At 38.0% G+C, this 21,503-nt stretch overlaps 2 protein-coding genes across 3 annotated transcripts in view; both read left to right on the top strand.

Annotated features, from left to right (window-relative positions):
• The window catches only part of LOC113678561 (serine-protein kinase ATM), a 48,651-nt gene extending 39,486 nt beyond the window's left edge, over positions 1-9,165 (top strand). Inside the window, exons 56-69 of the mRNA XM_089213860.1 lie at positions 478-648; positions 857-940; positions 1,592-1,705; positions 1,799-1,960; positions 2,173-2,311; positions 2,729-2,808; positions 3,919-4,059; positions 4,375-4,491; positions 4,917-5,075; positions 5,205-5,246; positions 5,723-5,843; positions 6,379-6,465; positions 7,177-7,355; positions 7,908-9,165. Coding sequence (XP_089069986.1) covers positions 478-648; positions 857-940; positions 1,592-1,705; positions 1,799-1,960; positions 2,173-2,311; positions 2,729-2,808; positions 3,919-4,059; positions 4,375-4,491; positions 4,917-5,075; positions 5,205-5,246; positions 5,723-5,843; positions 6,379-6,465; positions 7,177-7,355; positions 7,908-8,234 — 1,923 coding nt within the window. The 3' untranslated portion in view covers positions 8,235-9,165. The remainder of the gene's footprint in view (positions 1-477; positions 649-856; positions 941-1,591; positions 1,706-1,798; positions 1,961-2,172; positions 2,312-2,728; positions 2,809-3,918; positions 4,060-4,374; positions 4,492-4,916; positions 5,076-5,204; positions 5,247-5,722; positions 5,844-6,378; positions 6,466-7,176; positions 7,356-7,907) is intronic.
• A 540-nt stretch (positions 9,166-9,705) lies between these two features.
• On the top strand, positions 9,706-18,280 carry LOC149041687 (uncharacterized). 2 transcript variants are annotated; one of them, XM_089213853.1, is made up of 9 exons: positions 9,706-9,864; positions 11,441-11,496; positions 12,792-12,974; positions 13,445-13,532; positions 13,833-13,934; positions 14,916-15,033; positions 15,541-15,597; positions 17,051-17,184; positions 17,633-18,280. In XM_089213853.1, the coding sequence occupies exons 1-9, from the start codon at positions 9,862-9,864 to the stop codon at positions 17,849-17,851; spliced, it is 960 nt and encodes a 319-aa protein (XP_089069979.1). In that variant the 5' UTR covers positions 9,706-9,861; the 3' UTR covers positions 17,852-18,280. The 2 variants fall into 2 exon arrangements, with proteins under 2 accessions (XP_089069979.1, XP_089069980.1); XM_089213854.1 differs by lacking the exons at positions 9,706-9,864; positions 11,441-11,496 and having other exon boundaries at positions 12,372-12,974.
• Positions 18,281-21,503: the final 3,223 nt, after the last annotated feature.

The raw sequence follows: 21,503 nt of genomic DNA, 5'->3' as shown, positions 1-21,503 counted from the left end.
GATTGAAACCTATAACTGAAAAAAAGAGCAAAAAGGACATACATTTAGGCTCAATTGTTACCAGAATTCGAACAGTTAACTCATAGATAACTCAAAATTAATTTGAAGTCGCAACCTTGGAATGGGATATATCTCAAGTTTTACTGGCTTCAACAGTGGCTCCTTCAGGGCCTTACCTAACCGCAATTATCTTGCAATAAAAATATCCAGTTTTCCTGCCAAGGTTTTAATTAAAGCAAATGAATAAAGGGGGTAAGTTTCTAAAGAAATTGTGGTGCTGCGTCGGTGAGAGAGTATAACAGAGTGTTTCGTATTATCAACCTCGAGCGTTAGCCCTTCTTCTATCGCTCTGACGAAGGGCTAACGCTCGAAACGTCAGCTTTTAAACTCCTTACGGTGGCCAATTTACGTTATCAACTCAGTTGATAGTGCTAAATTACCCTCTTAATTAGAATGCATTTCATCTTTTGCTGAAAGGTGGAGTCGGAAAAGTTACAGCGTATGTGTGACTCTGGTAGAGACAGGTATACAAGAACACTGAACTTGCAGGCTCAGATGGATGAGAAGGAACTACAGCAGGTAGTTAGGGACAGGCACGTATTCCTCCGGACGGCTGTGGAAAACTACATCAAAACATTGCTAACGGGGGTAGGTTATAAACTGACTGAAGAGTCTCCTAACAGTTGCGTGTGAGGTTGTAATCCTTTCCTTCGCCTTTTGAACACCTGCAGCGTCTCAGAAAACAATCCAAGGAAAATGCAGGTTTAAGATCCAACCTCATGCATGCACCGAAGTTGTAGTATTTTTATTGTCCTATATTTTGATACTTTAATTTGATTTTTCTCCTGTTTTGTAGGACAAGTATGATATGAGAGTGTTTAGACTATGTTCACTGTGGTTTGACAATGCAAAGGAAGAGTTCGTCTCCGAAATGATCAAGGTATGTCAGCAAGCATAACACAACAAAAAAATTATTTTTATGCCATTCTATTCTGGCAAAAATTATAATCATGTAGTAACTTACACACAGTCGCCGGGTGGTTAGTGCGTCGGAGCAGTAAATCCTCTTTCCTGTGTTACATGCATTATTTGTTCTTTGGCGAGACACAAATGAAGAAATGTCTGTTGAAATATGGACCTGGGTAACTAACCCCATCCTAGGGCTAGCAGTATCTCTAAGGGTCGGTCATTTACACGAGGTCTAACCCAAACCGCCGTTTTACGCGAGTAGTGGGCCTCAGGTATTCTCTCTAAGAGGGTTGATTTAATTAAATAAATATTATTTCCACTGTCAGCTTAGGCCCTCTTGACACTGTTCGCAAAAATACTTGTTCAAATAAAAGGTTCGGCTAAATTGAAGATAGTTAAGAACGCCGTTTGTCAAATAACAGCTAAACTTTGCTTAAAATACCTGCCCCCTAAGTGTCTATTAGATATTTTTTTGCCTGCATGCAAACGTTGGGTAATCAGTGGGAAGAATCGGTCCAATCAGAGTCGATTTGAATCACACTTTTGCACCTGATTGCCAGAAAGTAATGAGTTCATGCCTTTGATTCCCGTTTGAACAGGGATAATCTTTATTCTGTTTTAGAAAGAGCTGACAAAGATTCAGTCCCGCAAGTTTCTCCCTTTGATGTACCAATTGGCAGCCAGGCTTGGGACAAAATCACATGACAACCGATTGTTCCAGCGCACTCTTAACGAGGTATGTCTAGCTTTTGTACCTCGTTAACAGAATCCTCACTCAAACATGTCGCTAGTTGAAACAATTAAACGATGTTTTATTTTTTTCCCTCAGCTCATTGAGCGAGCGGCAGTGGATCACCCGCACCACACCCTGTTCATCTTGCTCGCGCTCGCAAACGCTGAGAAAGATGAGAAGTACATACATACAGGAAAGAGGAACGGTACCTCTAGGCTGGCCAGGAATCATTCTAAAGGAACGAAAGGCTTCACCGAAGTGAGTTATTTGCGTTCATTCTTTATCATCTTGTGGAATGCTCTTGTCTTAGCACTTATAAACGGATGGTATAAAAAAAGATTTGTGATCCACACGAGGGAAAATACCCCATAGCTTTTGGTTGGCGTTAATGTCTCAAATAAAACTCCTAATGATTGCTATTTGTGGGATGTTTTTTCAGTGTTATTGTATTCACGGCTTCTTTTCCTCAGGCTCGTACTCAAACAGCTTGCACTTTGATAGAGAAGATTGGTAAACACAGAGGAGAACTTGTCAAAAATATGCAATTGTTGTGTGAAGCTTACATTGAACTGGCTTACGTGAATGTCACGCAGTTGAAGAATGAGAGAGGTACAATAAGACCCGCGGGTATTGAGCAGCCAATTACTCTCTACATTATGTATTTGTTCCATGTGAAATTCAAATTGAATAACTATGACGGTAGCTACTTATTTCTCTCAAGCCCCGCTCTATGGCAAATGTTTCCTCTTCATTTTAATCTTTTTTCCAAACCGCTAACTCCAACTAAGTATTAATCAAATCTCTGGAGGAAAACTAAAGCCGCAGGAAAGAATTGCCATCCAGTGGAGATAAACCAAGCTGAAACTCTTTTTTTTTTAGCGTCCGATTCCAAAACATATGTATATTTAAGATGAAGAAGTTATAATGCAGAAATTCAAGAGAGTCACGGTTTACTTTAAGTGATTTCGTAGCATTGCCGGGCAGATCTTGTAACTTTTACTATTTTGTTTCATTGTTGCCTTTTAGGTCCCTTTAACCTGCCAGAAGTCACGATAAAAAGAATCGTAAACCTCAAAGAAGTTCCAGTTCCCACTATGGAAGTAAAAGTAGGAATAAAATTGTCAACTCTTGACGACTGTGATTTTTTATACTTCGTCATCATCATCATTACCATTGTCATTATCACTGTTATCGTCGTCCTCGTAACCGTCGCCATCAATGTCATCATCGTCATGACTGAAGGATGCGTTAGGCCTTTAACACCTGACTGAAGGATGCGTTAGGCCTTTAACACCTAAGAGTGACCAGCATCTAATTTCTCCCCACAGTATCACACATAAATCAAACATTTAAGGTCATGAGAATAAAGGAAATGATCACCAACTTAACCCTTTAACACCTAAGAGTGACTAACATCTAATTTCTCCCCACAGTATCACACATAAATCAAACATTTAAGGTCATGAGAATAAAGGAAATGATCACCAACTTAACCCTTTAACTCCTTGGAGTGACTAGCATCTAATTTCTCTCTACAGTATCACCCATAAGTCAAACATTTAAGGTTATGAGAATAAAGGAAATGATCACCAACTTAACCCTTTAACACCTAAGAGTGACTAGCATCTAATTTCTCCCCACAGTATCACACATAAATCAAAAATTTAAGGTCATGAGAATAAAGGAAATGATCACCAACTTAACCTTTTAACTCCTTGGAGTGACTAGCATTTAATTTCTCCCCACAGTATCACCCATAAATAAAAAATTTAAGGTCATGAGAATAAAGGAAATGATCACCAACTTAACCTTTTAACTCCTTGGAGTGACTAGCATTTAATTTCTCCCCACAGTATCACCCATAAATCAAACATTTAAGGTCATGAGAATAAAGGAAATGATCACCAACTTAACCCTTTAACTCCCAAGATCTTATTAGTAATTCTCCTTACTGTTTGCCATACAATTCTTATAATGTCAATCATGTGATTCTCATCACTTCTATCCTTGATATTATATTGATATTGTAAGGAGAAATTCTCTCTTAGTCACTCGTGGGAGGTAAACGGTTAAGAGACTCTTAATTGTTAAACAACTTCTCCTTGTCAGCGCTCTTAGAAATGTATATAGGACAGTATGGAGAATCTGCTTACTAATATTAGGGTGTTAAGGGTTATGGAAGATGTTTTCTTCGCTATGCCTCCTTTGCTTTCCAGGTGGATCCGCTGTGCCGTTATGATGACCTTGTTTATGTGGCTGGATTTGACTCTAAGTTCTGTCTGGCTGGAGGAGTCAATCTTCCCAAGATCATCTTTTGTGTTGGATCTGATGGAGTGAAGAGGAGGCAGCTGGTGAAGGTATGATGGGTAAGATTCTGGGTTGGTAGCATGTCAGCCAATCACAGCAAAAGGTTACAACACTTATATGTTTAACAAAAAACAAATTACAAGTGACAAGCGCGTGAAATACGTGGTAAGCTAGAAATTATGATATGCTTAACTTCGCTATCTGGTGGGATCTGTACGCAAAACAGAGCCGTAATACATTTTTTTCTTTTGTTTATCTTATGAAGTCACTCCGGTCTAAAGGTGCAAACTTGAGTTAAGGTGTATTGGAGCCACACTCAAGTTTTTAATTTTTTGTTTTTTCGTTTTTGTTTTTTTGGAGTGTAGGGCAGAGATGACTTACGTCAAGATGCAGTCATGGAACAGGTGTTTGGTATGGTCAATCAACTACTGATAAAGAACTCTGAGACAAGGAAACGGAAATTGAAGATGAGAACTTATAAGGTAAGTCACTCAAGGTCCTCACCATTTCTTGGAATTGTGTGAACATTCCATGCTCTGTTAACTATCTAGGGTCCAGTCATCTTTCCATTCGTTATGAGTACTGGTAAGAAGCGATTCAGAAAACGTCTTGACTCCCTCTCTGATTTCATTTTTGACAGCTGAATAGAGCACCTTTTGCAGGACATTTTTATCAGTGATTTCCTATTCCGGTCAAGACTATCGCATGTTGAGCCTTGTTTGGCTGGTCCTAACTCTGGCAGTGCATAGCAAACAACCTCCGCTGCACAACATAGCGGTAGAAACACACCATTCAATTCTTTGTTTTTGAAAAACTTGCTCACCTCCTTCCAGTAGCACGTGTACCACATTATTTCTCTTCAATCATTTTTAAAATATTGCTTTCTAAGGTCTCGTTCCCTCATCAGGTTATCCCACTATCGCAGCGCAGTGGAATAGTGGAATGGTGCGAGGACACAGTCCCCTTGGGAGAATATTTGATTGGGCGGCCTGGAACCAAGACTGGTGCTCACCCGCGGTACTATCCCGGGGACTGGACATCTCTTGAGTGTAGAAAAAAAGTCCAGGTAAAGCGGCAAACATAACCGATTGTCCATGTAGCTCAGACTAATTTTTAAACCGCAATAATGGGAAGGTTCATGCTTGTGATAAAATAAAGAAGGCAACTTCAATGCCTGTTATTGTCATTCTTTTAGGCTGGAGACAACAGTGGAAAATCACGAGATGAAGTTTACCAGGTAATCTCCATTTTTGCATTGACTATAGAAACAAAACCACCTCTTGACTTTTGACAGGAATGGTAAATTTATGATTTGGTGTAGAGTTGGAACGTTATTCCACACTTATAGAGACAGGGATTGCTCTAAACGTTTTCTTCGACAAATCTCCTTAAGCAAAGGAGGAAACAATATGATCCTATTGTTCAAAAACTGACCTTAGTTTAAGGACACTCTTCAAGTACTGGCGACATTTGCCTGCCAGTGTAGATGACTCAAACAGAACACTTGAAAAGGAGATTGTAAAGGGTATAAGATAAAACTCCACTGAAGGAATTTGTTTTTCTGACAAGACGAGAGGGACAGCATTTCTTTGCTAAAGTAAAGCTGAATAGGTGAAACTACGGCTACGCTAGAAAGCGGATAGAAATTGCGCTTGCGCAACCGCCTTCATATTTTAGCTCGGTCAGCTTTCAATCAGTTGTTGCATCCTACAGGAACTGATGGATCATTTTCATCCAGTATTCCGTCACTTCTTTCTGGAGAGGTTCCCGGACCCCGCTGTTTGGTTTGAGAGGAGACTGAGCTACACTCGCGGAGTGGCTACGTCATCCATTGGTAAAATATATAACTTGCGCAGCACTTTGTAAACAGAGAAGCGCGTTTTCTTGGAATAGAAAAACGCGTAACAAAAAATCTTAGGATTAATACTTGGGTGGTATTTAAGAGGCATAATCTCAAGTATGGGCCTGCTGTGGTAATTTATATGACTTTGCCTTTAACTACGAAGAGATAGAGCGTTCTGATACGATGGAAACTATCAAAACCTTAACTTGTCCTATGGATGTTGAGAAGTCGAAGAAACGAAATAGTATCACTGTGGCGGTAACCTTTAAAGTAATATCATTCAACTGCCAACTGTCAACCTTCATCAGAAGATCGAGTGGTTTTGAGGTACTTTCTCCCGAGCCATGTAATAATTTGACTTCCCCAAATGATTAATGTGTTAGTTCTCCCGAACTAAGGTGAAACGAAAGATTTTTATTTTTAGACACGACTTTGTCAGATTAAGATGAAGAACATCACCTCCCCATAGCTTAGCATATACACACAGCTACGTCCTTGAAATGTTCCTCCCTTTTTTTTCTTCCAGTTGGTTACGTGGTCGGGCTAGGTGACCGTCACGTACAGAATATTCTCGTTGACTGCAACACAGCAGAACTCGTCCACATCGATCTTGGTAAGACAACAACTGTGTCTTCTATGCTAACACCAGGAAACAACAAGTCTTCCCCAACCTACTCCTTGCCAAATCTATAACTATTCTAGATCCAGCCTCAAATTAGTAGAATAAATTAAAGAAAGTATGCGTGAAATTAAATTACGTACACACATATTGTTGTTTAAGAAAAACGTAACCTTTCTGGTGCACGTATCATTATTTTGACCGTAGACTAATTCTCTCCTTGCTGTGACAATTTTTTGTAATTATTAAAAGTTTACTGTGCGACTTTTTTTTATTGAGGTCACTTCCCCAAAACCGATCAATGTGATTATAAGACTGATCCAACAGTAAATTGCATTTGGATCTTAAGTGTCTTTGTTTTCTTTAGTCCTTAGCACATGTGGGCACAATTGAATTTAGTTGAGGTTATTGTTAGTTTTACACATCATAATTGGTTAATGTTATTAAAGTGATCCCGGTAACAGAAGTGGCACTGTGAAAAACAGAGCATATGGAAGTCAGATTTTTCGAAAAAAAGAGTTGCGTCTTTTCGCTATTTTCGTTCATATAAATGGTTACGTTTCCAAGGGACTCTGGTTCACTGTAGCGCTTGGGCATTTCTTCAGAGTTTGTTTGCCTGGCGAAGTTTCTTTATTTTATAATTAATTTGATTTATTGAAGCAGTTGTACTCATGATGTTTCGTCATGGTTATCGTTTTCTCGCAGGTGTGGCCTTTGAGCAAGGCAAATTTCTCCCAACCCCAGAGACTGTACCGTTTCGCTTGACACGTGACATGGTGGATGGGATGGGACTGACAGGGGTGGAGGGAGTGTACCGTCGTTGTTGTGAAAAGACAATGGAAGTTATGAGAACGTCACAAGAGTCTCTTATGACAGTTGTAGAGGTGCGCTGTGCTAATAAGAGAAGTGTTTCATGTATGCATTCCCATGTTTTAGATCAGAAAGAGGGTGAAAGTATTAAAAGGTCTTTCAGCGAACAAAGACGACCTACTCCAGTTAGCGCTTGGCATTTGACACAAAAGGGCCTCTCCCTTCTCCTTGCTTGCACGCATGCGCGCCTGCACTTTTGTATTCTCTTTGAGAAGAGCAGAAAAAAGTCATCGGGGTTCAGTTATTCCCCTTACAATGACCTCAACCTGCAAGGTTGGGTCCTCGCTATTCTGTAGCGAATGGCAAATCGCCTCCCTGACCTGTTAGAGAGCGACTCCTGGAAATATTCTAACCAGCAAACTCAGTAATCAGACGTTAGAATATTTAGTGAACTTGGTTATCGAAAAAGATAGTGATTTGGGAGTTGTCTTTTAGCTGACAAATCCCGAAATTGGGCTATGATTGTCAAATAATTATCATTATTGTCATTGAGGTCGTAGAATGGTAGTTACTTGATAATTTGACACTTACACAGCGTTTGAAATCGTCAATTTCTCTCTCGCCAGGTTTTGCTTTACGACCCGTTATCATCATGGACGCTCAGCCCTGAAAAGAGAAAAGCCCTTCAGCAAAAGGCAGAGGAAGACGACCAGTTCCCAGTCAGTGTCACGGGTGACTGCTTGGACGCAACAATAGGCACAGAGAACATCGCCGCCGAGGATAATGTGAACAAAATGGCAAAGAGAGTGCTGTTACGACTCAAGCAGAAACTGGATGGTGTCGAAGATGGGGTGCACTTGAGTGTATCAGGGCAAGTTAATCACCTGATAAGGGAAGCCATGGATCCTAAGAATTTATGTCGTCTGTTTCCGGGCTGGCAGCCGTGGGTTTAGGCGCTGGCGCTTCTTGTGGACCAAGAGACTTCTGAGCAACGTCGCAGTCCTCGAGTCGAATTTGCAACGAAGGATAGGTCTTAAAATACGACGAAACTTGAAAATAATTGTTTGTAAGGGAAGAAAAATCACTAGAAAGGTCAAATTTGTTTGACTCTTACAGAAACGTTTCAGGCCAAGGGGAAAATTTAGACCCAACTCTCTTGATAAAGCAATTTGATATTGAGACTTAATCTGACAACGAATTACTTACCCTAGTGCACCATTCAGGTTTTTCTTGTGTATGTTAAGCTACACAGGAAAAATGCTAATGTCCTGTTGGTCTATCATTCCGGGTTAAAATACGGTTGAGTATTTGAAGAATCATCATAGACCGATAGGGAAGCCTTCGGAGATGCAGATAGGAGAGAGATCTTGGTATCTAGGGAAGAAAACATGAAACATAGACACTTGTTAGAGAAAGAGACAACTATTTATACTGGTGAGCTATCTCTACGTCAAAGTTGATACGCGATGAGTCCCATCTGTTTTCTGTCTAACATAATTTTACAGTTAATTAACGGTCTGCGAAGTTTACATGTGATGGTAAATTTGAACCATTGGGGACATTTTTTAACAGATGCGCACAGGTTGAACGCTGTTGTGATTGAAAATTTATACTAAATACTAGAAGCAAATGCTTCTGTTAAAGATTTATTTTTCATTTTATGCTTCTGCTAAAGATTTATTGTTCGTTATATATTTCCTCGTCAGTTTGCAGATTCATATTCTGCGCGCGAGCATATTCTCCTTTAATTATTCCAGAAAAACTTGGGAAGGACTCCTCCCTCTTCTGGAATTTCTTCGAAAGATAGACGAAGATTCTGCTCCTTATAAAAAGATTTAGTATTAAATTTAGTCTTTTTTCCAATTAAAGTATTCTACTTTTCTATCGTGTGCGTGAATGATTTGAATCAACTGGGGGGGAATCAGAAGAACATTAAAAAGTAAATTTTTTAACCAGGTTAGGTGCGCTCACACAAGACTTTGCGTTTCTGCCCGCTTCCAAATGTGTCTATCACACTCTCACTGGTTATAGGAGCACTTTTCACGGTATCTCAGTGGCTCCACAACAGTTTTCTTTTTCGAGGATCACACGAGAGCTTACCGTAACGGAGTCTGGAAAAAACCTGGTGGTTAACAAAAAAAAAAGAAGGGATTGTCTCATGTTCGTTTTGGAGAGGGAATGGGGAGGAAAAACGTTAAAGAATTTGAATTCCACTTTAGAAGCTATTACAAGAATTGACGAAGTATAAGAATATTTCAAGCTTAGTCGAGAAATCAGAATCTTTCCTGCCAACTCGCATCATCGAATATCGTTTAAGGAGACGGGCCGATGACTATCTGTTCGTGGAAGGAATGAGGCTGACATGTTCCGATGAGATCACGAAGATGGTCCGATTGCCGGCCGACTATAGAAAAGTCCATAGTGCCTTGCGAAAGTGATCGCTAATTGCAGAAGTACGTACAGTTACACTCAGCTGATCTCGCGTCGGCGAGCTGTGCATGTAACATCTTTCCTTGAGACTGCTTATATCTAATTTCTATTATTTATCGCCTATAGTAATTTCGTGAAATTTGGCTTAGTATGGTGAGTACTATACTTTTTTTTTCCTTGTGTGACACACCTCATGTATCTTCTCTCCATGTGATCTGGGTCCCTACTAAATCCCCGAGGTCAATCGCGGAAGATAAAGTTAAGTTAAAATTAAATGGGAACGTTCAGTGAAGAATAATGGAATGATACCTGGAGGTAGATCACGTTCGTCGGTGCTTCACGTTTCGATCGATCTTCATTGGGAGGTTAACTGTTCTCTAATTCCACTTCGCATTTTGGGATGATGCAGCATGACTCAGACTTGCACTGCATCATTTTTAGTAATTAAGCTGTGCTGGAAGCCTATGTGACTTTTCTCGCCCTTCCGTGCTTAACTTGATTAAATGTTATCGCATACAGACCAAAATGGGGATTTCTCATTAAATTTTGACGCGACTGAAAATTTTAGACGTTTGTTTAAAAAAATGTAGGTGCTGAAAGACACCGCGTTGCATTGTAGTATGTCACGCAACGCTCGTTCTAAGCGAAGAGAAATGTAACGGGGTAAGGGGTGGGGTGAGAGGAGCACTGACTCAACCCTTACACTCTGACATCACCATGCCATTCTCCAAATGCTTCTTAAGTTGGTGATCATTTCCTTTATTCTCCTGACCTTAACCCTTTAACTCCCAGATCAAATTTTTAATTCTCCTCACTGTCAACCATGCAATTCTTAGGATGGTAGTTCAGAGAATCTAGTATTGGATCAACTAACTATCCCCAATTTGATATTTTTCTTTATTCTCATCACTTATCTGGTTAATATTGGATTGATATTGTAAGGAGAAATTCTGTCTTGGTCACTCACAAGAGTTTAAGGGTTAAGGTATAACTCAACACTGAAAAATAGCTCTTTAGAAGATAACTCTTTAGTTTTTTTGAGGACTCAGTGACATGATTAATAGCAGAAATAAAAAGGAAGAGTAAATTGCAGGATGGTTGTTAAAAACTGTTGAAGCATGTAGAAAAATGTGCTAAGTAACTTTGAATAAGTAACTGAGCATTCAAGATGATTCAAATAAGATTGGAGGGAGCTTTGGGGTTTTGATTTGCTGTATTGGACAATTTTCCCTGCAGTATTTTGGTAATTTTTATTGTGAATTGCGATATTGCAGTATTTTTCAAACCTGCTGGATGCAGTTTTTTAGCATTTTGAACAGTATTAAAAATCATCCCCCAGGTCCTTCACTTTTTTAAAAGCCTTTGCCAGTTTCTGATTGTTTTGGAAACAGGCTGTAATAGGAACTCAAACAGTTTTTTTTTTCTAAATTTAAAATTTACCTGTTTGTGACTTACTGTTCATTGACCAATCCTTAACTGTTATTTCTGTGTTTTTTGCTCTAAATGTAACTTACAGAGCAGTGGTTTTCATAGGACATCAAGTTCCATTCAGTATTGAAGTATTGCTGTATTTGCCCATTATTTTGCAATATTATGGGAATTTCTAAATCTTTTTTGCTTTGTGGTTTTCAGAACCCCCCTTTCTCCCCCTCCTCCCCCTTCCCTGGCCAATGTTCCTCAGTGGATTTCACCAGTATTAATAATTGCAATGAACAATGTCTCTTTCCAGGCATCAGCAGCAGTGAAATTGAATAATGGAGCATTAATGCCCTCAATTGCTTTGGGGTAAGTTTACTTACAGATGGGATTTGTTTCTCAGTGCACTGAGTGCAACAAATAAGTTACAGGAAAAATTACATGATTCAAATTATTTCATCAAAAAAATTGTTGAAAAAAATATGCAGGTATCTGAAATTTCACAACCATGTTACATACTCCTGTCTTGATTAACACATATATCAACCAAAAAGAGCATGCATAGGTTCTCAGACTTGTCTAACAGCTATAGAGAAATTTTTTTCTGTAATTTTGAAGTTTAAAAACCCTTTTGAAATAAGGAAAGGCACAAAACACAGTCACTTTTTGTTGATTTTATTTTAAGCCTTAATGGTTCCACTGAAAGTGTCCTTGTTGCATGCATATTTCCAGGTTCAGCCTGTTATAAACAGAATATGCTTAGCTTTAACTGTTTTTTAGACTTATTCAAGTCCTTTTTTGGTCATAGGTAACTTTCTTGTGTCATTCTTCAGCTGGAATTTAATTTTGGCATGGCTTACTTGTTTCTTGCCCTGTAGCTCACCTATTTCAACTTGATTGGTCAGAAACTCTAGGTGTTGAGTTACCACTTAAATATAAATTAAGTATGGTTTAAGCTTACAATCATGGAACCTAATAATTAAATTTGAGATTAAAGCATGCATATTCATCATGCAGAAAATAAGGGCTTACTGAGGGTAGTTTCTGCCAAATAAATATTGTCCAAGTATGATGGGGTTTGTCTGCTTAGTAGTAAGCTACCTCAACTTTGCTACTTTTGGTGATGAGCTGTAATGCTCTAACTACAAGCTTAACCCTTAAACTCCCAAGATCTGATTGTCAACTCTCCCCTCTAGCTGCTACACATTTCCTTGTAATAGTTATGAGAACTTGGGATTAGATTAAGATAGCAGCTTCTACCTGATAAGTTTGAATATTCTCATTACCTGTTTGCTGAAGAATGTGTGGATACTGTAGGGAGAAGTTTTATGTTAATCACTTCTGGGAGTTAAAGGGTTAACAGGGTTTTGTAAGTTTTGAAGTTGGAGGGAAGCTATTAGAGACAAGGCAAGCAGGAAATACTGTTGATGTCTTCGTTTTCAATTTGAATGAAGTTGCCTTCCTGTAGGGTCTATTAGTTTTTGCAATGGGAGGGGCTCAAACTAGCACCTCTCTCAGTAATGGAGCATGGCAAGGTTTTCACAATTTTTTTTTTTTTATTTTTCAAATTATCTCTTTCTTATTGCAACAAATTAATATTGAATTTTAAATGTTAAATTAATGTGAGGTTTTCATATGATTGGTTTTACTGGGTACTCCTACAGGACATGGAAATCCAAGAAAGGTGAAGTAGGACAGGCAGTCAGGCTTGCTTTGCAGTATGGGTACCGACATATTGATTGTGCACATGTTTATCAAAATGAAGACGAAATAGGGGAAAGTCTTACTGAGGTGTTTAAAGAAGGAAAAGTGAAACGTGAAGATATCTTCATTACATCAAAGCTCTGGTAAATAATAAGTTTCTAAACTTTCACTATTTGTTCAATGGGTGGATTTCACTATCAGCTAGATAAATCTTTATCTGGTGGATAGTGCAGTATGTTTTGTAAACACTTATCTGCTGGATAACAATTTATCAGTCAGGTAGAATTATCCATCCTTTGAACAACTGGGCTCTGATGTTTATTTCTGTTATGCGCTGTAAGTAGCTGTAATGTTTGGCAAGGCATATGGTAATGTTGCATGAATTTGATGGTTTTGATTTTTGTCATGGATATTAGTTATCTTAGAGTGTTGTTTATGCTTCTTAAAGCTTTCACAAATAACCCATGGGTAAGATTTCATTATTGTAGACATAGTGTGACACAGTTCATTAGATTAAATGCTTGATTTAAAGGAATAACTTCCAAGAAATAGTATTATGACTTTTACTGGTTTGTACTGCGGTTTTATCTTGATTATTTTGTTTAAAAATTAGGTGCAATAGTCAAGCACCTGAGGATGTTTTACCAGCATGTGAGATAACGCTGAAAAATCTGCAGTTGAAGTATTTGGATTTGTATCTTGTAAGTATAAAACTTATCCAGACTATGCTTTCCCCTTGTCATTTTTCTTGGTAAAGTTTTTTGAAAATCTTCATGTATAATGCTATGAGGGATTTTCCTTCTAAATGCTAATTTATACCAGACTCGGTAGAGATCTACATGTATCTATCTTTATTTATCTCAATATGAAATGTTAGTCTGGTCTCAAACTTGTAAGATTTTATTAAATCAATCCCTAACCCAGTGGAACAAGCTCTTGAGCATTTCTGAAGAGGCACCCCATTTAATATTCCAGTGTTAATTTCAACAATTTTTCAATAGATCCACATCCCCCTTGCTTTCAAAAAAGATGTCCCTTTTCCTCACTCCAAGGCAGAAGGGGTGATAGGTTACTCACCCGAAGGCATGGCCAAGACTTGGCAGGTAAGGCTACTCATACATGTAATAGTATAAGTGTGTTGATATCATTACTAACAATGCTTTGATTTGACCAAGTTTGGCTGAACTGAAAATATAAACTATATGATCCCACCTACACTGTAATAGGAGTGATATCCTTTATTTGCGAGTGCATGTGTGTGTGCAACATTGAGCTTTCTCTTATATCGTATGAGAAGGACATGTCTGTAGAAGATTCTCTTGTTAAAGCACAACGTTCTTCACTTTAATCACACAACAGCATTACAGGATTTAAACACAGTAAGGATCTAAGTGACAATATTACAACACCACAACTATCTGGTACCCTTTGCTCCAGGCTTAATTTCTGCAAAAAACCCAAGCAGGAGTTGATATTAAACCTTTAACTCCCCAATCAAATTTGTAATTCTTGTTACTGTCAACCACACAATTCTTATGATGTTTGTTCAGAGAATTTAGTATTGGATCAACTAATCATCTCCAAATTGATATTTAATTTTCTCTATTCTTATTGTTTATCTGGTTGATATTTTATTAATATTGTGAGGAGAAATTATGTCTTGGTCACTCTTGGGAGTTAAAGGTTTAGCCTTTAACCCCAAGAATGAGTAGCAGCTAATTTCTCTGTGCAGTGTAACTGCTAAATCAAACAGCAAGGTCATAAGTATAAAACCAACTATGCATGGGAGCTCTGGACTGTTGATAAAATTCTCCTCATAAGTTCCAGAGGAAATGTATAAAGAACAGTATGGAGAACATGTATTCTGATGTCAGGGTGTAAAGGGTTACAGAGCACAGCCACTTTGGTCAGAACCAGTACTGTCAGTTCTCAGGACTGGTCCATTTTATATTCAGATGGTAGAGCCTTTATAACCTTTGAAGGAGGAGGTGTACAAAGTTGTAGCCTTGTGGAATTTGATGATAATAACGTGCTTTGGCCAGTAATATAATGTAATAAATGTTTTCCTTTCTACCACTTAAAAGGCAATGGAGCAGCTGGTGGACAAAGGTCTCTGTAAAGCTATTGGCATCTCAAATTTTACAATTAAGAAGACACAAACTCTTTTGGAAACTGCCAGAATAGTTCCAGCTTGTAATCAAGGTATGCTGGTGTTTGATATTTTTTTATTTGCCTGTTTTTTAAGATTAAATTACATTTATTTTCTCATTTGTATGATGGAGGTTTGACTGGGCAGTTTTTGTTCGGCGAGGAAGAATTCATCCCTAATAACAGATATAACTTTCCCAATGCAAGGCAAATGAAATCTCTGTTTCTAATTAGTGTCATTCTGTCTCTAAGTTGTTATCTTCAATAAGTTCCCCCTCTACCCCCCTAAAAAGTAAATTGCAAGCTTGTTAATCATAGATGTGCATTTTTTCAAAGTTTGTGACTCTTCTGTCAGATGTGCAAAATTCAGTTTGTTCAGCTAATCACTATCATTGCAACTGTCTTAGTGTATGGTAATTCTCTAAATTTTTTTTTCAATATGTGTTGGGAATTCAAGAATACAATCTTTTGTACAAAATGGGTGGTGTCTGCCTTATTTTTCATGCATCTTATGTACTTTGCCCAAAATTTGATTTTTCCCTTCTGTGATTTGTCTAACAGTGGAATTACATCCATATTTACCTCAGCCACGACTATTGAAGTTTAGTGCTGACAAAGGTTAGTTAGTAATTGAATGGATTAAGTCTATCTGATGACTTATGATTACCTTTTCTTGAACCTCAAAGACAGAAAAGCCTGATTTCCTGATCTCTAACCTCATTACAATTTAAACATAGTGCACTGTTGGTATAGTGAAATATCTTAGAAAATTGATAAGCAGACAAACAAGAACATAGAAAAAACCAGGAAAGATTTATTACTCGACGTTTCGGGGTCATCGTGACTCCATTATCAAGAGACTAGTTTAAAAACATGCAAATAAGGAAAGGTACAAGAATAGCATAAATTAGAATGAACGAGAATGAGTCTTGCTTTGATTGCCTTGTTAATGAAATGTTGTATATTCGCATGCGTAAGCCAACACTGAACGTGCAAACGGATTCCATCCGCGCCAAGGTGTTTGTTTAAGCCGTTCATTCTAATTTATGCTATTCTTGTACCTTTCCTTATTTGCATGTTTTTAAACTAGTCTCTTGATAATGGAGTCACGATGACCCCGAAACGTCGAGTAATAAATCTTTCCTGGTTTTTTCTATGCCTTTGCTTTAGCAAATCCCTGCTTATCAAGTGTTTAACAAGAACATAAGGGCATTAAAGTTTGTCAAAATTATCTTACATGTAAGTGTGAACAAATATGTGGCATTCTTCCTGTGTTGTGCTGGCACTGTTCACATAGGACTGGAGGCTCCTCAGCGATCACTTGGCTTTCAGGGATGATTGTTTGAGTGTATAAAATATTGGGCCTTCGTTAACAATTATTCACCAAAGTTGAAGTGAATATTGTTGAATTATCCCTAAGACAAAGTTGAGGGGATTATTCAACAATATTTATCAAGCCTGAGGTGAATAATTGGTTTAGTATAATTGCTTAGGTGCTTTTGAACTCTGTTGAAAACTTTTTTGTTGTTGAAACCATTCTGTTACAATTTTTTTTTGATTACTTGTATTGAGAAAAGAAGCCAGTTTCCGCTAGAATTTAACAGGTTTTCTAAATTCAATCAGTAAAAACTTCATATCTTTCTTTGGAAAAGTATTTCACCAAACTTAGTAGCATCTTTTGTGCTCTTCCAAATTGTATTTTCTTCTATCACTTTAGTCACTTCCTCAGTAAAAGGCGAGGTAGCCATTTTTTTAAATTTAGCTTTCCCCCCGCCACTATTCCCCCCACTATAATCACCTCGCGTAAGGTGATTATAGCGTTATATGATGCAGTCAATGACTAATCAGAGTGTGCGCATCTCAATAATCTCCAGAGCACAGATTGTCCTGAATTTAGCCTGCCACAAATTATAAATATTAATGTATCATGTTCACTGTTTTGTATCATTTGTATACTACTGTTACAAATTCTTTATAGATTGCTGTACAGTGAGTCTCCAATTCTTCCAGTTTCCCTCTGGATACTGATATGTTATTTGGTACGATTAGGAATATTGTTTATGCATTTTAGGCATTGTTGTGACGGCATACTCTCCTCTGGGCTCTCCTGATCGTCCTTTTGCCAACAAAGATTCTGAACCTGTGATACTGCAAAATCCTGTGTTGAAGAAAATCGCTGAAAAACATGGCACCACTTCTGCTTTGGTGAGTTTGCCTCCACTTCTGCTGTTCACAAATATAATCTATAGAACTCTACTTTGCTGTGGCTTATGGATAATTGGCCCAATTATTCAGTATCATAAACCTTAAAATCTTAAATGTGATAAAAATAGAACTTCTCCTTACACTTTTAACACGTTTTCTACCAAATGCTTGATTTTTGATTCTCTGGAAAAATTGACGAAGAAATTCAGTTTATTAGATCGCTCTTGCCTTTTGAATATGTTTTATGTGAATATTATAACGTGAAGGGTTTTCTGAGATTTTTTAATTCAAAGAAAAACAAGAGCTGGCATGAAGCAGAGCATTATAGTGTGGGGTGTATAGGTTTTTTAGCTTTTTTAAAGCTTTTTTTGTGGGGGGGGGGGGAGGGAGGGGCTTTTTTGGGATTTTAAGACTTAAAAGCTCTTATCTTTATTTGTTTGGAATACAGATCGCTTTAGCCTGGGGTATCAAGCGTAACACTCCAGTCCTTCCGAAAGCCGTCTCTGAAAACCACATCAAAGAGAACCTTGAAGCACTTCATGTAAACTTAGATGAGGATGACATGAAAGCGATTGAGAATATTGGAATACGCCACCGTTATCTCATGCAGGCGTGGATGTTCAAGCCGGAGGAAGTTCCTGAGAATTACTGGGATGGCGAAGAATGATTGGCTACTGAACAACAACTTACGGATAGCTTCATGAGTGAAATTTATAGGACAGCGTGCAATTATTGTGAGAGTTTTTCAATTTTAGAGCAGCGATTAATTTTTGTGTTATTTTTCTCATTTATTGGAAGGAAAATTGACTTCTCGCGCTTGAAAAAAATATATCTCGTACTTCAACCTTTCTTCGTAGATATTGGTTAAGGGCACTAGATGTTATAAATGATTCAAACAACTGATTTTTTTAAGAAACTAGTCTCTCGAATCGCCACGAGTTTACTAATGGACTGCCGGGCTGGCAGTAAGTTTGTAACATTCTTCTTTTTGAAGAACAATTTAGTGTTTGTTATTTGCCTTCTAGAAAGTGAAAGGTAGATTATAAACACCTTGGATTTTATGAAGAGTAACCAAATATATATTAAATTAGGGTTATGATGCAGTTTACTTTTATGACTATCCTACAAAAACAAGACTTTGTCTATTAAGTAACATGTTATCCTTCTACATAATTTCCCGATTAAGTCAAGACAAGACACTTGTTTTACCTCCTAGAAGAAGTAAAGAAGCTTTGCCTCGAAGCACACGATAGCTAATGCTTTACAAACTCATTAAAAGAACGCATTTTTTACTCACGGTTTTCATTAACGTGAAACCTCCTTCCTTCACGTTGAAAACGGCAGAGAGCAAACGGCGTCAAATATGGCGGAAAAAAATTGTTCAGCTGGTCATCTTTGTCTTTGTCTTTTGCCGTGAAAGTCATGGTTAACCTCCCTCTTCGCTTGGTTGATCACTGAATTGTCCTTTTCGACGAAAAGGAAACAAAATCCTTAAAAGTTAACTCAGTTGTAGGGCATATACGTCATGCGTCATTATGTGACTATGAAGTCATTGTAATTAGTGATTTGACGTCATCAACTTAATGAAGTCATAAAAATTTAACGAAGCTATTATCAAACCAATCAAAACTATAACAGAATTCTCGGACATGATTGATTATCAGTCCGATTTGAGCACTAACTGGACAGCGTAGACATCATGCCTGTGTAATTAGACATTACGTGTCAAATGCGCGCACCGTTGTGCATTTCACTGAGTTGTTTCTTATGAAAACGTATAACCGATGGTTGGTTTCTTTCTCAAATTTTGTCATAGTTTTGATTAATTAGTGCGTTAATTTTGAGGATTTCGTTTTGCTTCTTAATGACTTCGTTAACTTAAAAGACGAAGTTAATTTCATGACGTTGTATAGTTATGACCTTGTCTAATTTTATTAATGACATCGTTAAGCTCGAAGTTATTTGTTTGACGAGATAAACATATTCCTTGCGGATGATCTCTTTCGAATCTGGGTACTTTGTCTACTTTCGTTTAATTTCGGTTTTGGACAGATCCGCTACTTTTTTCACACTTTCGTTAAATTTTTGGGCACCTGCGTCAGTTTTTAGACGATTTCGTCTCTCTTTGGAAATTTGCATCCGTTGTTGTCTCGGACTCGTGCTCCCTTTTGGGTTGTTCCTCTGGCGTTTTTGACGAAAGGAGACTGGCAACGAACGAAAATTTAAAATGGCAGTACCCTAAGAGAGAGGAGAGAGCCTTAAGGACATCGTCGATTTTACTTTGAGCCCACTACAAAACTGATTTCAAATGTTTATTTATAGCAAAATATCCATTCAAACAATTTCCCTTCCTCCCTTCACTTTAAATGCCATCCTAGCAAACACAAGGCAAATACAAAACCCTCAGAACTTTGAGTAATTAATATATGCAGGGAGCAAAGGGCGAGATGAACGTTGCCTCAAAAATTAATTATTCATTCATTTTTGTCTCACACCTTGAGTCCCTGTGACATGCGGTCCATGAAGTTACAGTGTTTTGCTGCTTTGAACGGAAACTCGACGTACTCTACTGCTTCCATCGCTTGTAACTGCGTCGAAAGGTATTTTGAAATGAGTGCTTCCTTATCTCAGACTCAGAAGCCCAAATTTGGAGATACTGTTGTGCTTTTGCAGGATACTAGTAGCTTTAAATGAGGTGAGAGAGAAATGCGTTTTACAGTGTTCTCTTCTTCGAAGGTCCAGTCAAAATCTCTCTCCATGTCATTTGCTTAGCCCTTGCTTTTTATTCTTGTACTCAGTTTTACTTTTATAGTAAAGTTCATCTCAAATGCCGATTCTGAAAGTTTCCAGAGAGAGCTTCTACGTTAAGAATTTAACTCGTCTTAAAGTGGGGTTTGTCCTCTAGTTCACAGTCAAGCATCTTACGTAGCTTGTGCCTCTGTTCTTTAGGCTTATCGAGTTACCTTACACGAGTCAGTCTCTTTGTACCACTGGAGTGTTTTTTTTTACAGATTTTTGGTGAGAACGTCGACTATCTCTCACTTTCAAGGATGAATTCAGCTTATTACATTCATCTCGTATAGCGTGGCGATACACTAAAACTTATTCGTGTACGCGGATTATTAATTAGGCTCATTTATTTGCAATTTTTTCAGTTTTCAGTGGTGAGGGATTTCAGAGATGGAAGTTATGTATCAGACCGAGAAAGCCATGTTTAAAATACTTATAAGTGGCGTGGTCACCTTGCTTTTTATTGCTATTCTCTAAGAGAAGGAGGATTTTTTTTCTCCATTCTGAATGATTTCTTTGTTTGGTTCGTGTTTGTTTCCTTTAGGACTGCAGTAATTTAATGACGGAAGAGGCAGGAATCACACAGACAGCGAACTTGTTGTTGAGAGTAAGTCACGGAATCATGTGAACTATAAAATCTAATTTGTACCTACGCCGCGAAATTCGTGAAAAGTGAGAAGTCGGCCCTATTACTAACCATATAAACTACTCTCCTTGAGCAAAAAAAAAAGAGGAAAAAAAGGAAGGTGGAGTGGGTAACGAAATTTACCAATTAATGTTTTGGTGAGAATGAAAGTTGAGCATAACTATTCAGCATCTTTCACTGTTATTCCTTTCCCTAGAGGCTATATTCTTAGCACGGACTGCCATTTCATGGGGTGCGACAACAAACTGATCATTGAATATAATGTGTAGAGATCTGCAGAATCGCGAGAAGGAAGTGAAAACTTAGATTGAAAAAGGGGATTGGAAGGCTGGAATGAGGAATGCACGGAGTGATTTAAAAGATCTTGGATAAACGTGAGTTCTTCAATGTTTTGTTTTGCTGGTAGTTCAAGATAACTCATGACAATTCAACAGAAAGAGAGGTGCCAAAGTTTTCATTGTATGCCGCTATTGTTTGAACTATGCAACACTATTTCGTTGATCTGCCATTGTTATCTGCAAGATAAATGTTACTAAATATTGAGGGTAGTTACAATTATTAAAACCTTGAAGAGCCCCCTTTACACCATTTCAAGCTAAAAAATGTACTTTCTGAACAAGAACAAGGATTTGTCGAGGGATTTTAGTGTGATGGTCGGGACGTGGGTAGTTTTGAAATGAACTGTTGACAACAACAATGACGTTTTGATAACTTGAGCGGCAATCTTCATCTGATTTAATAAATAAGCTGCAGTTATTTGATTGTTGTTAGCCTGGTTAGTTTTGCGGAAGATCTCAAACAAGACCACCAAGGATGCTTTAGAAAACACTAACCCATAGTTGACTTCTCGAATAATCCATCCAGTTGACGTCACATAAATCAC

This window comes from Pocillopora damicornis, chromosome 8 (assembly GCF_964200805.1).
Source record: "Pocillopora damicornis chromosome 8, jaPocDami1.2, whole genome shotgun sequence".
Classification (NCBI taxonomy): Eukaryota; Metazoa; Cnidaria; class Anthozoa; order Scleractinia; family Pocilloporidae; genus Pocillopora; species Pocillopora damicornis.
Note: the sequence above shows the minus strand (reverse complement) of the source record. Positions and strands in the feature narration are given on the sequence as shown.

What these genes read in the sequence shown, in the direction of transcription:
- LOC149041687 (XM_089213853.1), top strand. An exon ending in GAAGTTTAGTGCTGACAAAG is followed by an intron (nt 15,598 to 17,050) that starts GTTAGTTAGTAA and finishes TATGCATTTTAG; the next exon opens with GCATTGTTGTGACGGCATAC. An exon ending in ATGGCACCACTTCTGCTTTG is followed by an intron (nt 17,185 to 17,632) that starts GTGAGTTTGCCT and finishes TTTGGAATACAG; the next exon opens with ATCGCTTTAGCCTGGGGTAT.